This window comes from Oryza sativa, chromosome 12 (assembly GCF_034140825.1).
Source record: "Oryza sativa Japonica Group chromosome 12, ASM3414082v1".
In the NCBI taxonomy this organism is placed as follows: domain Eukaryota; kingdom Viridiplantae; phylum Streptophyta; class Magnoliopsida; order Poales; family Poaceae; genus Oryza; species Oryza sativa.
This window is the reverse complement of record NC_089046.1, coordinates 22,097,669-22,111,193: the sequence shown is the minus strand read 5'-3', so window position 1 is coordinate 22,111,193 and position 13,525 is coordinate 22,097,669. Positions and strand designations below refer to the sequence as shown.

At 43.5% G+C, this 13,525-nt stretch overlaps 2 protein-coding genes across 2 annotated transcripts; both read right to left on the bottom strand.

Annotated features, from left to right (window-relative positions):
- Window positions 1-474: 474 nt before the first annotated feature.
- On the bottom strand, window positions 475-2,739 carry LOC112937329 (uncharacterized). The gene is made up of 3 exons (XM_066306100.1): window positions 1,378-2,739; window positions 1,036-1,154; window positions 475-918 (listed from the first exon to the last, which is right to left on the bottom strand). The coding sequence occupies exons 1-3, from the start codon at window positions 2,408-2,410 to the stop codon at window positions 475-477; spliced, it is 1,596 nt and encodes a 531-aa protein (XP_066162197.1). The 5' UTR covers window positions 2,411-2,739.
- Window positions 2,740-11,137: 8,398 nt separating this feature from the next.
- Window positions 11,138-13,105, bottom strand: LOC112937328 (uncharacterized). The gene is made up of 3 exons (XM_066306099.1): window positions 12,041-13,105; window positions 11,699-11,817; window positions 11,138-11,581 (listed from the first exon to the last, which is right to left on the bottom strand). Exons 1-3 carry the CDS (start codon window positions 13,071-13,073, stop codon window positions 11,138-11,140), a joined length of 1,596 nt encoding a protein of 531 aa, XP_066162196.1. The 5' UTR covers window positions 13,074-13,105.
- Between the last annotated feature and the right edge of the window lie 420 nt (window positions 13,106-13,525).

Genomic DNA, 13,525 nt, shown 5'->3' with positions numbered 1-13,525 from the left:
GTATATTGCAACAAAAGGGAAGGGAGTATTTTTTTAAAAGAACTCTTTTAAATCAAATCTTTTAACTTTGTAGTAATATTTAATCATTTAGGACATCTAATTTAATTATTCCAACCAAAGTTTTAAATCTCCGGCTAAGCCTCTTAGCTGCTGACCTTCTCAACAGCTAAGCACAGCTATAGCTGGAGATAGCTGTAGCTAAGCCATTTAGCTGTTTTTGCAAATAAATAAATAAATAAAAGACATGATCTTGGCATAACTTCATAACCATTACCAATTGATACATAACCAGTTCAAATGAGTACATTACAGGTTCATAGGAGTACATTACATCACAGGCTAAGTGGTTAACAGAATACTGAAACATCAGTTTCACAAAAGTACAACATTACACAAAGGTCATCAAGAATTCTGGATAGTGGATACTAAATTACTAATATGAGGCAATATTGCAATCTTCATTTCTTCTAGTCATCAATCATCGGTCTCAGAGACATAGGGAGAGGGAGAGGGTAACTTATCAGAATCAGAAGTATGCATTGGAATACCATCATCACAATCTTCTGAGTCGGATGATGGAGCTTCAGGATGCACTGGGGCATTGCGCATCAAAGACTGTAGGCTTCTGACTTTCCTCTTCTTAGTGTGCACAGGCCTTTTCCTTTTAGCTGGTGCTGGTGCTTGTGGTGTTGTGTGCTGCTGTGACTCTTTTGCACATTGTTGATCCATTTCACTTGATGAAGGCACAACACCAGTAATGAATTCATTGTCACCATCTGCCACAACATCATCCACTTCCTTCTCTATAGGATCTCTACCCTTGTTCTCTCTCTTATTTCTTAACTTGGAGTTAAATTTAACAAACACCAGATCTCGCATCCTTTCATGAAGTAGCCTGTTGCGCTTCTTTGTATGAACCTATAAGCCAAGTAGTGAACACAAAGCTGTAGGTCAGATCTAAATTCCATAAATAAGCATTATAATTCAAAATAGACAGCATGCACATAAAGCTACAGGTCACAAATTTCTTTTTACCTGTTCAAAAACTGACCAGTTCCTCTCACAAGCTAAGGAGCTGCAGGTCAAACTCAAAATCCTTGCAGCCAACTTCCTAAGATTTGGTGTGCTTGTGCCATGGTTCAGCCACCATTTTGCTGCATAAACATTACACAAATTACAACAAAAATGATATTCAGCAATAAAATTAAGTTCACATGTTGAGATCTGAACCTGGATTGAAATTTTTGTTCTTTCGCTGCCTTACGGCAATTTCGTGTCCAAAACTCCCATGCTGATCTTGATACAAGTTGAGTCCTTCAATTATTTTGTCTTGGATATCTTCATCATCAACCAACTTGTCAATACAGGAAATCACACCTGCTCTAAATGATCCATCACTCTCGATCTCTTGCTTATTTGGGTAGTAGTAGTAGGGGTTCAAATAGTACCCAGCCAGGTGTAGTGGAGTCTTGAGCTTGTTGTCCCATCTTTTATCAATGATATCCCAAACTTCTATGAAGCGGCTCTTATCATTATCGAATCTCTGAGAAATTTCTTTCTTCGCCTCAAGCATTAAACCATGGAAGAATCCCATTGATGGTACATCGCTGTCCATTCTTCTCAACACGTTAGCCAATGGCTCAAAGTAATTAACTGCAATGTCAACATTTTTCCAAAAGGTTTCAGATCTGATCACTTTGCTGGCTTTCTTCCCCTTGGCCTGCTTCAAGTAACCCAATTGCTCCATCTCATCTGATTTAAATAGTCTTACTAACTCTTTTTTGTTGTCTAACAAGCTTTTTAGATTCAAATAAGCTGTGGCAAATCGTGTAACCCCAGAGCGAACCAAGTCTCTGTTAAGAAACTTTCTCATCAAATCCAACACCCTAGTATGAGCATACAAGAAAACAGTCACTTGTCTTGCATTAGCAATGGTTTCCTCAACTGGTCCAAGCTTCCCAATATCCTCGAGCATGAGATCCAAGCAATGAGCAGCACATCCATTCCAAAATATTGATGGTCTTTTTGCTGTCAATAGACTTGCTGCAGTTGTGTTGACGCTAGCATTATCAGTCACCACTTGGACAACATGTTGTTCCCCTATCTCTTCTATGTACCTGTCCACAAGTTCAAAGATATATTTGCCATCTTTCCTGTCACCTGAGCATTCCACTGAATCTAAGAAGAGTACCCCATGAGCACTATGCACAACTAAATTCATCACTCCCCTACCCTTCCTATCTGTCCATGCATCTGTCATGATAGAACAACCTGTGAGCTCCCATGATTCCTTGTGCTCCTTGAATCCATCCATCACCTGTTCCTTCCTTTTCTCTAAGAACGATCCACTCATCTCATAGGGACTAGGCCCTTTCAGACTTCTACCAAATTGTCCAATGGCCTCTAACATATGAGCAAAGCTAGGAAGGGTTACTGTGTTGTGTGGAATACTAGCTTCATAGAATCACTGACATATGTACTCACAAGTTCTATTCCTCCTCTCTTCTCTTTTATGAGTTGTCAATGCTGTTTGAACCTTATTGCTTAGCTTAATTACTCTTTGTGTCATACTGGCAGATTCTTCTATAGAAGGAGGCTTGTAGTACTTGTCAATAGTATGACCACCTGCTACAGATCTAGAGCTACTAGATCCTGTTGTCTCCTTTGGCTTCACCACAAGAACATTATTGCCATGATCTGAACCTTCACTGCCACTTTCACAATCTGAATTTTCTATGTCAACTTCAGCTCTGGCCACTTCCTTTTCTTTGTTTTTCTGTTCCTTTTCACTAGTCTTCTTGGTAAGCAAATCAAACATCTCTTGCTGCACTGGACTTGGAACTTTCTGACACTTAGTAGTATTGAAACCTTTAATTCCAGCAAGATGGTACTTAATTCTTGTAATTCCAGCAGTGCAGACCTTGTCACAATACTTGCACCGTAGGTGATGTTTCTTGGTTATGTCTGGGCAGAAACAGTGAGCCCATGCAGGATCATCTGAGTTGATACCAGCTTGTTTTGGTCCAGCTTCTACTGAGACAGAGGCAGCACTGGACGGATTACCTATACAAAAAGCAAACTTAGCCCACATTAATGCTAGCGTCAAAGCTGCCTAAGCATCAAAATAATGCAAACTGATATAGCACGTATTATCATTACCACCTAAACAGGCGAAACAAGCAAACGAGAGATCTCAGGGAGTAAGAAAATAATTCACATATAGTAAGATCTACATCATAAGGCAAGTATCTGAAATTAGAGGTAACAAATATTGACAACTTGTTCACATATTGTAAGATCTGCAACATACAAGCAAAAAAGAGAGGAGGATGTGAGAACTGACCGGATTGTTGTGCCATGCCGTCACCTTTGGTGCTGCTGCTTCAGTGCTTCGGAGACGTTGCACTGACGGACCTCCTCGTCGGACTTGCGCCGCTGCTTAGTTGCCTTCAAAGCCGCCGCCGCTGGTTGGACGCCCGCTCGAAGCAGCAGCCGGCGCCGGTCGCCTCCACGAGCCGCCTGCGTTGGTCGATCCGCTTGAAGCCACCGCCGCCGCCGGACGCCTCTGCGCCGCCGCCGCCGGCCGCCTCCACTTTTCTTGCAGCTGGAGAGTGAGCGCTTCGAAGTTGGAATGGATAGTGTGCTGCTGGGAGCTTACGAGCTAGGGTTTGCAGCACTTTACCCACCTCTCGACTCTGGTCTAGTTGGGCCGGTTTCCTCTTGGGCCAGACTGGCCGCGTTTTACAATTTAGCTACGCTAAATTACAGCCAGTTTAGCGGCTATTGCCGGCTAAATGGCGCTATTAGCGTCCCGCTATTCTTAGCGCTAAAAACTGCATCTCTTAGCTCCGTCCGTTCCCAGCAGCTATCTCCAGCTATAGCGGCAGCTATAGCCGGAGATTTAAAACTTTGATTCCAACATAGGAGTATCATACATTCAAAACATTTGTGTGTGTAGAGGTGACATCCTGACAGGTGAGCTGCAATGCCAAAACTTCAGCAGGCCAAAAAAAAAAAGGAAAAAAAAACACTAACCATGAGAGCAGAGCCTGCGCCTCCTTGTCTTGTCCCTTTGGGAAGAGAAGCCCCTTTCCCAAAGTAGCAACTTCTTTTGGTCTCTCAGTCTCCACTGCCACACCCGCCATGGCCACCCCACCCCTGCACCCTTCCATTTCCAGCTTCACGACAACCACCAAAAGCCGACCTCCTCCTCCTCTCTCTCTCTCTCCTCTCTCTACTGAGCCGCCTGAGCAGCAGCTCACATGGCGCTGCAGAACACCACAAACCAAAACGCCAAAGCCAAAGCTGCCCCTGCTCTGCTTCTCCTCCTTGTTGAATAATCTTTGACGACGCTCATGGCGGGAGGACGCGGGCTGGAGCTGTCGCTGGCCTGCGCGGCGCCGAGCCCGGCGGATTTTGGGGAGGAGGAGGAGGAGCTCCGGCGCCCGCCTCCGCCGCCGCGGTGGCAGCAGCAGCCGACCATGGCCGCGCTGCTCCCCGGCATCCGCTCCCGGGTTCGTCTCCTCTCTCTCCTCGCCTCGTCGTCTTCTTCCTCCGGTTTCTTGGCCAACGGCGGCGAGGGAGATCGTCGTTTGATCTTGTCAATGGGTGGATGGGGGAGATCGTCGTTTGATCGGCATCTTGATACTCCATCCTTTCCATAATATAAGGATTTTGTGTTTTTGCTTATAATGTTTGACCACTCGTCTTATTCAAAAAATTTATGCAAATATAAAAAACGAAAAGTTGCGCTTAAAGTATTTTAGATAATAAAGTAAGTAAAAATAAATAAATAATAATAATCCTAAATTTTTTTAATAAGACGAATGGTCAAATAGTGTAAGCAAAAACGCAAAATCTATTATATTATAGGACGGAGGGAGTATATATTATCTCAATGGAGAGAATTAGGCTAAAATTAGGGTCTGTTTGGTAGAGCTCCAACTCCCAACTCCTAGCTCTAAACTCCAACTCCAGTTGGAGCTAGCTTCATAGGAGCTGTAGGTGGTCTGAAAAGTGTTTGGCTAACTTGCTCAGCTATAGAGATCCTGAAAGAGATGATAGGGGGTAGATAGACAATACTACCCTTGTGTTTTTTCACTGTTGACTTTATGTAGGATTAATAATATGCACTTTTCCAGCAAAATTTCATCACAGTGGCTTATTTCCCCTCGTCGTTAATAATTTCAACATGTTTAGTAATTCTATAATAATTCAAAAAATTGGTACTCGAAAAAATTGATACTCAAGTTGTTGCATGACATGTATTTAATAATATAAATGTCTAGTAATAATAACTAGAAGCATTGTCATCGAAAGATAAAGCAAAAGACCACGGAACAACACAAAATATGGCATATGTCCATCATCCTGCAATACAACCGGCTAGGTCATCACGAAATACATCCATGGATACATCACTTTGACCCTCAGTAGATGTATCCGATGCATCTTGAGAAAGCACATATCTCCTAAATCTAGATGGAATGGTAGGCACATAATCTGGATTCCTCTCAAACCTATGAAAATGCCTATCCGGTGCATCATGATCACGAATGAAATTATGCAATGCCATTGTTGCCGCCACAACCATTTTCTGTTTCCACATTGGAAAGCTAGGTATTTTGAGTAGAATCCACCACTTCATCTTCCATACACCAAAGCATCTCTCAATGATGGTGCGCAGACTCGAGTGTAAGAAGTTGAATTTTTCTTTCTCACCACTCGGTGCTGTACCTCTTCGAAATTCTGGGACATGGTATCTTTGTCCCTTATATGGCGCTAAGTACCCTGGGCAATTTGGATAGCCAGCATCGACAAGATAATATTTCCCTAGAACACAAATGTATAGAAATATATCAATTTATATACTCATTTGAAAAAAAAACAAAAACCAAGACATAGCAAGTGTTATTTACCTTGTGGAGGATGAGGAAAGATAGTTAAATCAGTTTGAAGTGCAGTAAATAACACGGTTATGTCATGCATTGACCCAGGTTGCCCAATAAATGCATAGGTAAATCGCATATCATGATCACAAATAGCCATCACATTTTGAGTTGTTGATTTAGATCTACCGATATATCTAATCTTCTCATCATCTGGAACTACTGCAAGGATATGAGTCCCATCAACCGCTCCAATACAATCTTTAAAATGTGACCACATGCGACGATCTTTCCTAATTCTGTCATGGGCAGTAGGAAAGTTTGGATCCTTTGGACGTACAATGTCACGTCCCAAATCCACCACGGCATAGAGAACTTATTCAAATTTTCTTGAAATTGTCTCACCAGAATGCTTGAAACGGTTTTGTGCTCTTTGGTTTGATGAACCATCACCTAGTATGTAGAGAAAAATTGCAAGTGCCTCTAATGTGTGCATGTGCATAGTAGGTTCCAACTTATATTTACTAACCAAACGATCATGTAATGCAACAAAGGTGTGGCCATTCATACGAAGCATCTTGTAGCATTCACCTGGTGTGGCCAAAGTTTCTTGCACCCATCCCATTCCGCTGAGGCGTGATGTCCTAGGCTCAGCCTTATTCAAGTAGAGAGAGTAATAGTTCTTTGCAATTCTTCGAGTTGTAGAAAAATTGCCTACAGCAGTTTCAAACAATTCCATGGCAAGCAAATCAAATTCATATTCTTCATCTGAAGAACCATCTTCACTATCACTTGACATCTACACAATAAGAATAAAAAAAATATTAGAACACAGATATATCAACATTCATAAATATATAGCTGAAAATAAGTCAAACAGTAATGCGTAACAAGTTCAAAGTAGGTCTGAAAATAAGTTCACATTCATAGGCATACACCATTAATCAACAAGGTGATTTTATCCAACAACAGTGCATGACATAGGTACTCAAGTTCAGAACTGAATACAACTCAAACAAACAAAGTGATACAACCCATAAATTGTTCACAATTAAATTTAACCCATACAAACATATGTCTCAAACACATGATAGTTCTGAAATGCATTGACAGAACTTGATTAAAGGGATACAATTCATAGCCACACCACATTCAACTAATTTCCGTACTTCACTTCATACTTCTTCTTAAGCCATGCAAAGCGACCTGCAGGAGTGCACAAAGAATTAACAAACATTTCCCTTTGATCCTTCTTGATAAATATTTCAGTTGCAATGAAATGTTCATTTGTCCCTTCAACGGCACAACATTCCTCCACCAAGGCCATAACATCCTTTATAGAACAACCCGGAGGATCCTCTCTTGTTTTAGTGAAGGACTGAATGGATGACAAAGTCTGTGCAGAGAGTTCATTACTCTTGGACATCTCCTCTACCATCTTTTGAGATCCACTCTTGCTCTTTTTGGACTTATCCACCTTTGAGCCACCACCTCTCTTTCGTTTTGCACTTGGTTCATCATCCTCCGTCTCTTCATCAATCTCATTATCATCAGCAATATGAATTGCCTCATTGGTGGGTGTTGGTATGGTGCTTTGCCCTAAAGACCAATGGTCGGCACCGGTATTGCGAATATCTTCAAACATTTTCTGCAGTAGCTCTTCATTTTGCAAGCCAGCTTTCATAAACTTGGTGCATCCTGGTATATCCTACATGACATGGCATTATAAAATGGTTTAGAACAATTAATTTGGCACAATAGTTATCAATTTAACACAATATTTTCAACTACTTACTCCTTTCAGTTGCTTCCAATGTTCCACAGTAGCTGTAACAGTTTCCTTTGTGTTATCCCATCCTAATCCTGTTTGAGATGTCAACTTTTTCCAACAATTGTACTCAACCCTATGCTTATCCCACTTATTCTTAATTTGAAGTCTAGTGTACCTTAAACCTGTTCTTACTGCAAATTTCTCAATGACTTCATTATACCCAGGATTAGATAAATGGGTATTTGGACGATTAGCCGCAGCTACTTGCTCAACAAAAATCTCACAGACAACTCTAGTGTTGTAGTCATTCCAATCAGCAGAGTCCATGGGCATTTTAACACCCTTCGAAGGCACATTTTGAGCCATGCCTGTCATCCACTCACTCACACCAATCTTTTTTTCAATACTAACATATATCATAGGTTCAAATTTACTACTAAACATATATCATAGTTACTACCCATACATGACATGAGCAGAAATTAAAGGTATACAAATCAGTTTATTTTGCAAGATAACATGAGCTAGCAGCACGAAAGTGACATGAGCAAAAATGAAATGAGCCAGCAGTAGAGTACATGGACATATCCTTGTGCTTCAACAATGATTAAAGGAGCCAGGCAATCAAAATGCTCATGAACAGCACCACACAAAATTTTTTTTAGGCCCTTGTGACATACAAGGGTGGTAAAGAACAGCAACAGAGGCTCAAAAAGGAAATCTTGCACACAGTGGTAAAAGGAGATCTTGCACACAGTGGTTTACTAGGGTTTAGGATACCTTGCACACAGATCTGGAGAAATACTTGCAAACCGCCACTGTCACCGTGATCCAAACCCTGCCGCCGTCACTGTGCTGCGTCCACACCGAAAAACGCTGTCGCCTACACACCAAAAGTTTCTGTCACCTCGAGAGAGAAGGGAGGGAGAGGGAGCAGCGGCACTGCCGCGCGCTGAGAGGAGAAGGGAGGGAGAAGGGCGCTCTACCGCCGTGCGCCGAGAGGAGGAGGGAGGGAGCAGCGCGCTGCCGTGCGCCGTCGCAGTCGCCGCCGCGTCGAGGAGGCAGTCACCGCCGCCTCACTCGTCTCCCCTCTCTCCTTTCGCGATAAGGCCCGAGGGAGACGGCTGGATGAGAATGCCCGAACCGGTTCGGCTGGATAGGGTAGTGCGATGGCATTTTCTTGTAAATTCGACGAAAGGGGATGGGTGGCGCTGTAATTATTTTCGGAGTGGAGCTGTGGAGCCACGTTTTGGCCGCTCCATCTCGCTAGTACAAATTGTTGGAGCAATTCATCCCGCTCCGCTCCAAGTTTTGGTGAATCTAGACCGTTCGTCATAGCTCCGGCTCCAGGTAAGTTGGAGTTGGGAGCTAGTGCTGTGCCAAACGGGGCCTTAATATCTTGTTCTAACTAGCATTGAAATGTATATAAAGTGGTATGCATTATTTCAATTAGTATGCAGCACTTGGAACATCATTCTGTCAACGCAAATGATGAAATATTTTCTTCATTTGCAAGAGTGACCCAAGTTGCCAACTAGTGTATAATACTATCACCAATATGTCACATGATAAACTATTTGACTAACAACCATAAGTACTATCATCATGCATTATTTCAATCAGTGTGCCGCAGTTGGGAGAGACTTTGCATCGTTCAGTCAACGCACTAATCAAGTATTTGCTTCATTTACAAGAATGACCCAAGTTGTCAGCTACTAATATACTGTCAGTAATTAGTAGAAGTATGTTCACCTGACAAACTATTTGACTACTAATAACAACCAAAGTGCTTCAATTCCTTTCCATCACATCAACCTGTCATACATACACAACTTTTCAGTTGTATCATTTTTAATTTTAACCAAAATCCAAACTTTACGCTGAACTAAACACAGACTAATTTTGCATTAAATTTGCAGGGTGTCAATTGAATTTGCTCATTCTGCACGATGTTGCATGATTGGTTGGAATAGGTTTAATTAAGACGTTACAACTTACCTAACCAACTTGTTCTAGTACAGCCACTACTAGCTCCAATTCATTTATAGCAAATGTAATAATCAATTCATACAATATATACACTTACTATACTATTCATATATGGTCCCACCTGTCATACACAGTGTGTCTTAGAGTGCATGCTACAGCTGGCTACAAATTTGTAGCGTCTTGGAGTCCATGCTACAGCTGGCTACAAATCTGTAGCCCGCTGCTCTTCTCTCTTATCGTTTATCTCATTAAAGTTGGCTAGCGTTAACTCTTCTTCCTCGAGCTATCTAACTAGTGTAGCTAATAGCTAGCTATCAATTTCTTCAGCTATGACCGCCGGCGGCGGCGGCGGCGAAGGCGGCAAGGAGGAGGGGCACAGCGCGTCGGAGGCGGTGAGCATCGTGCTCCGCATCGTGACGGTGGGGTTGTCGCTGGCGTCGGCGATCACGACGGCGGCGTCGACGCAGTGCGTCCGCGGCGACGACGGCCGCGTCGCCGCCACGGACTCGTACAGCGACTACCACTCGTTCAGATACGTGGCGGCGGCGGACCTGGTGTCGGCGGTGCTGCAGGGGGTGGCGATCTACCTGGAGGCGGTGAGGAAGGAGGAGGCGGCGAGGGTGGTGGAGCTCATCGACAAGCTCGTCCAGGCGCTGACGTCCTCGTCGGCCGCGCTGCTGCTCGCCGTCGCCGACATCACCTCCTGCGGCCTCCCGCGCTCCTCCCGCGGCGGCCGCGGCGGCCGCGGCGGCGGACGGCGGCAGGGCGGCGGCCTCTGCAGCCAGCCCGGCCGGTTCTGCGGCCAGGTCCGCGTGTCGTCGGCCTTCTCCCTTCTCGCCGCGACCTCCTTCTCCGTCTCCGTCTACACCAGGCACGCCGCCAAGCGCGCCGCCGCCGTCATGCCGCCGCCGACGACGAAGAAGAAGAAACCGCAGTCCTCCCGTCGTCCGCCCGCCAGGACACCTCCACCGGAACGACGAGAGTCCCCTTCGCCGCCGAGGGGTCGTCCGCGCACGCCGCCGCCGCCGCCTGGTTCACCGAAGAAGCCGGCGACTCCGGGCGCGGTGGTGGTGGAGCAGCCGGGCCCTCCCACGGATCACCGCGAAGCAGGCGAACTGGTCATGGTGGACGTGGTGGTGTGGCCGCCGACGATGCCTCTTAGCTGCTGACCTTCTCAACAGCTAAGCACAGCTATTGCTGGAGATAGCTGCAGCTAAGCCATTTAGCTGTTTTTGCAAATAAATAAATAAATAAAAGACATGATCTTGGCATAACTTCATAACCATTACCAATTGATACATAACCAGTTCAAATGAGTACATTACAGGTTCATAGGAGTACATTACATCACAGGCTAAGTGGTTAACAGAATACTGAAACATCAGTTTCACAAAAGTACAGCATTACACAAAGGTCATCAAGAATTCTGGATAGTGGATACTAAATTACTAATATGAGGCAATATTGCAATCTTCATTTCTTCTAGTCATCAATCATCGGTCTCAGAGACATAGGGAGAGGGAGAGGGTGACTTATCAGAATCAGAAGTATGCATTGGAATACCATCATCACAATCTTCTGAGTCGGATGATGGAGCTTCAGGATGCACTGGGGCATTGCGCATCAAAGACTGTAGGCTTCTGACTTTCCTCTTCTTAGTGTGCACAGGCCTTTTCCTTTTAGCTGGTGCTGGTGCTTGTGGTGTTGTGTGCTGCTGTGACTCTTTTGCACATTGTTGATCCATTTCACTTGATGAAGGCACAACACCAGTAATGAATTCATTGTCACCATCTGCCACAACATCATCCACTTCCTTCTCTATAGGATCTCTACCCTTGTTCTCTCTCTTATTTCTTAACTTGGAGTTAAATTTAACAAACACCAGATCTCGCATCCTTTCATGAAGTAGCCTGTTGCGCTTCTTTGTATGAACCTATAAGCCAAGTAGTGAACACAAAGCTGTAGGTCAGATCTAAATTCCATAAATAAGCATTATAATTCAAAATAGACAGCATGCACATAAAGCTACATGTCACAAATTTCTTTTTACCTGCTCAAAAACTGACCAGTTCCTCTCACAAGCTGAGGAGCTGCAGGTCAAACTCAAAATCCTTGCAGCCAACTTCCTAAGATTTGGTGTGCTTGTGCCATGGTTCAGCCACCATTTTGCTGCATAAACATTACACAAATTACAACAAAAATGATATTCAGCAATAAAATTAAGTTCACATGTTGAGATCTGAACCTGGATTGAAATTTTTGTTCTTTCGCTGCCTTACGGCAATTTCGTGTCCAAAACTCCCATGCTGATCTTGATACAAGTTGAGTCCTTCAATTATTTTGTCTTGGATATCTTCATCATCAACCAACTTGTCAATACAGGAAATCACACCTGCTCTAAATGATCCATCACTCTCGATCTCTTGCTTATTTGGGTAGTAGTAGTAGGGGTTCAAATAGTACCCAGCCAGGTGTAGTGGAGTCTTGAGCTTGTTGTCCCATCTTTTATCAATGATATCCCAAACTTCTATGAAGCGGCTCTTATCATTATCGAATCTCTGAGAAATTTCTTTCTTCGCCTCAAGCATTAAACCATGGAAGAATCCCATTGATGGTACATCGCTGTCCATTCTTCTCAACACGTTAGCCAATGGCTCAAAGTAATTAACTGCAATGTCAACATTTTTCCAAAAGGTTTCAGATCTGATCACTTTGCTGGCTTTCTTCCCCTTGGCCTGCTTCAAGTAACCCAATTGCTCCATCTCATCTGATTTAAATAGTCTTACTAACTCTTTTTTGTTGTCTAACAAGCTTTTTAGATTCAAATAAGCTGTGGCAAATCGTGTAACCCCAGAGCGAACCAAGTCTCTGTTAAGAAACTTTCTCATCAAATCCAACACCCTAGTATGAGCATACAAGAAAACAGTCACTTGTCTTGCATTAGCAATGGTTTCCTCAACTGGTCCAAGCTTCCCAATATCCTCGAGCATGAGATCCAAGCAATGAGCAGCACATCCATTCCAAAATATTGATGGTCTTTTTGCTGTCAATAGACTTGCTGCAGTTGTGTTGACGCTAGCATTATCAGTCACCACTTGGACAACATGTTGTTCCCCTATCTCTTCTATGTACCTGTCCACAAGTTCAAAGATATATTTGCCATCTTTCCTGTCACCTGAGCATTCCACTGAATCTAAGAAGAGTACCCCATGAGCACTATGCACAACTAAATTCATCACTCCCCTACCCTTCCTATCTGTCCATGCATCTGTCATGATAAAACAACCTGTGAGCTCCCATGATTCCTTGTGCTCCTTGAATCCATCCATCACCTGTTCCTTCCTTTTCTGTAAGAACGATCCACTCATCTCATAGGGACTAGGCCCTTTCAGACTTCTACCAAATTGTCCAATGGCCTCTAACATATGAGCAAAGCTAGGAAGGGTTACTGTGTTGTGTGGAATACTAGCTTCATAGAATCACTGACATATGTACTCACAAGTTCTATTCCTCCTCTCCTCTTTTATGAGTTGTCAATGCTGTTTGAACCTTATTGCTTAGCTTAATTACTCTTTGTGTCATACTGGCAGATTCTTCTATAGAAGGAGGCTTGTAGTACTTGTCAATAGTATGACCACCTGCTACAGATCTAGAGCTACTAGATCCTGTTGTCTCCTTTGGCTTCACCACAAGAACATTATTGCCATGATCTGAACCTTCACTGCCACTTTCACAATCTGAATTTTCTATGTCAACTTCAGCTCTGGCCACTTCCTTTTCTTTGTTTTTCTGTTCCTTTTCACTAGTCTTCTTGGTAAGCAAATCAAACATCTCTTGCTGCACTGGACTTGGAACTTTCTGACACTTAGTAGTATTG

Excerpts from the sequence above, each read along its gene's own strand:
- LOC112937328 (XM_066306099.1), bottom strand. The coding sequence starts at position 13,073 with ATGTTAGAGGCCATTGGACAATTTGGTAGAAGTCTGAAAGGGCCTAGT. Across the intron at positions 11,818-12,040 it reads TGATGGATCATTTAGAGCAG|CAAAATGGTGGCTGAACCAT; the intron begins GTGTGATTTCCT and ends ATGTTTATGCAG. Across the intron at positions 11,582-11,698 it reads ACTGGTCAGTTTTTGAGCAG|GTTCATACAAAGAAGCGCAA; the intron begins GTAAAAAGAAAT and ends CTTGGCTTATAG.
- LOC112937329 (XM_066306100.1), bottom strand. The coding sequence starts at position 2,410 with ATGTTAGAGGCCATTGGACAATTTGGTAGAAGTCTGAAAGGGCCTAGT. Across the intron at positions 1,155-1,377 it reads TGATGGATCATTTAGAGCAG|CAAAATGGTGGCTGAACCAT; the intron begins GTGTGATTTCCT and ends ATGTTTATGCAG. Across the intron at positions 919-1,035 it reads ACTGGTCAGTTTTTGAACAG|GTTCATACAAAGAAGCGCAA; the intron begins GTAAAAAGAAAT and ends CTTGGCTTATAG.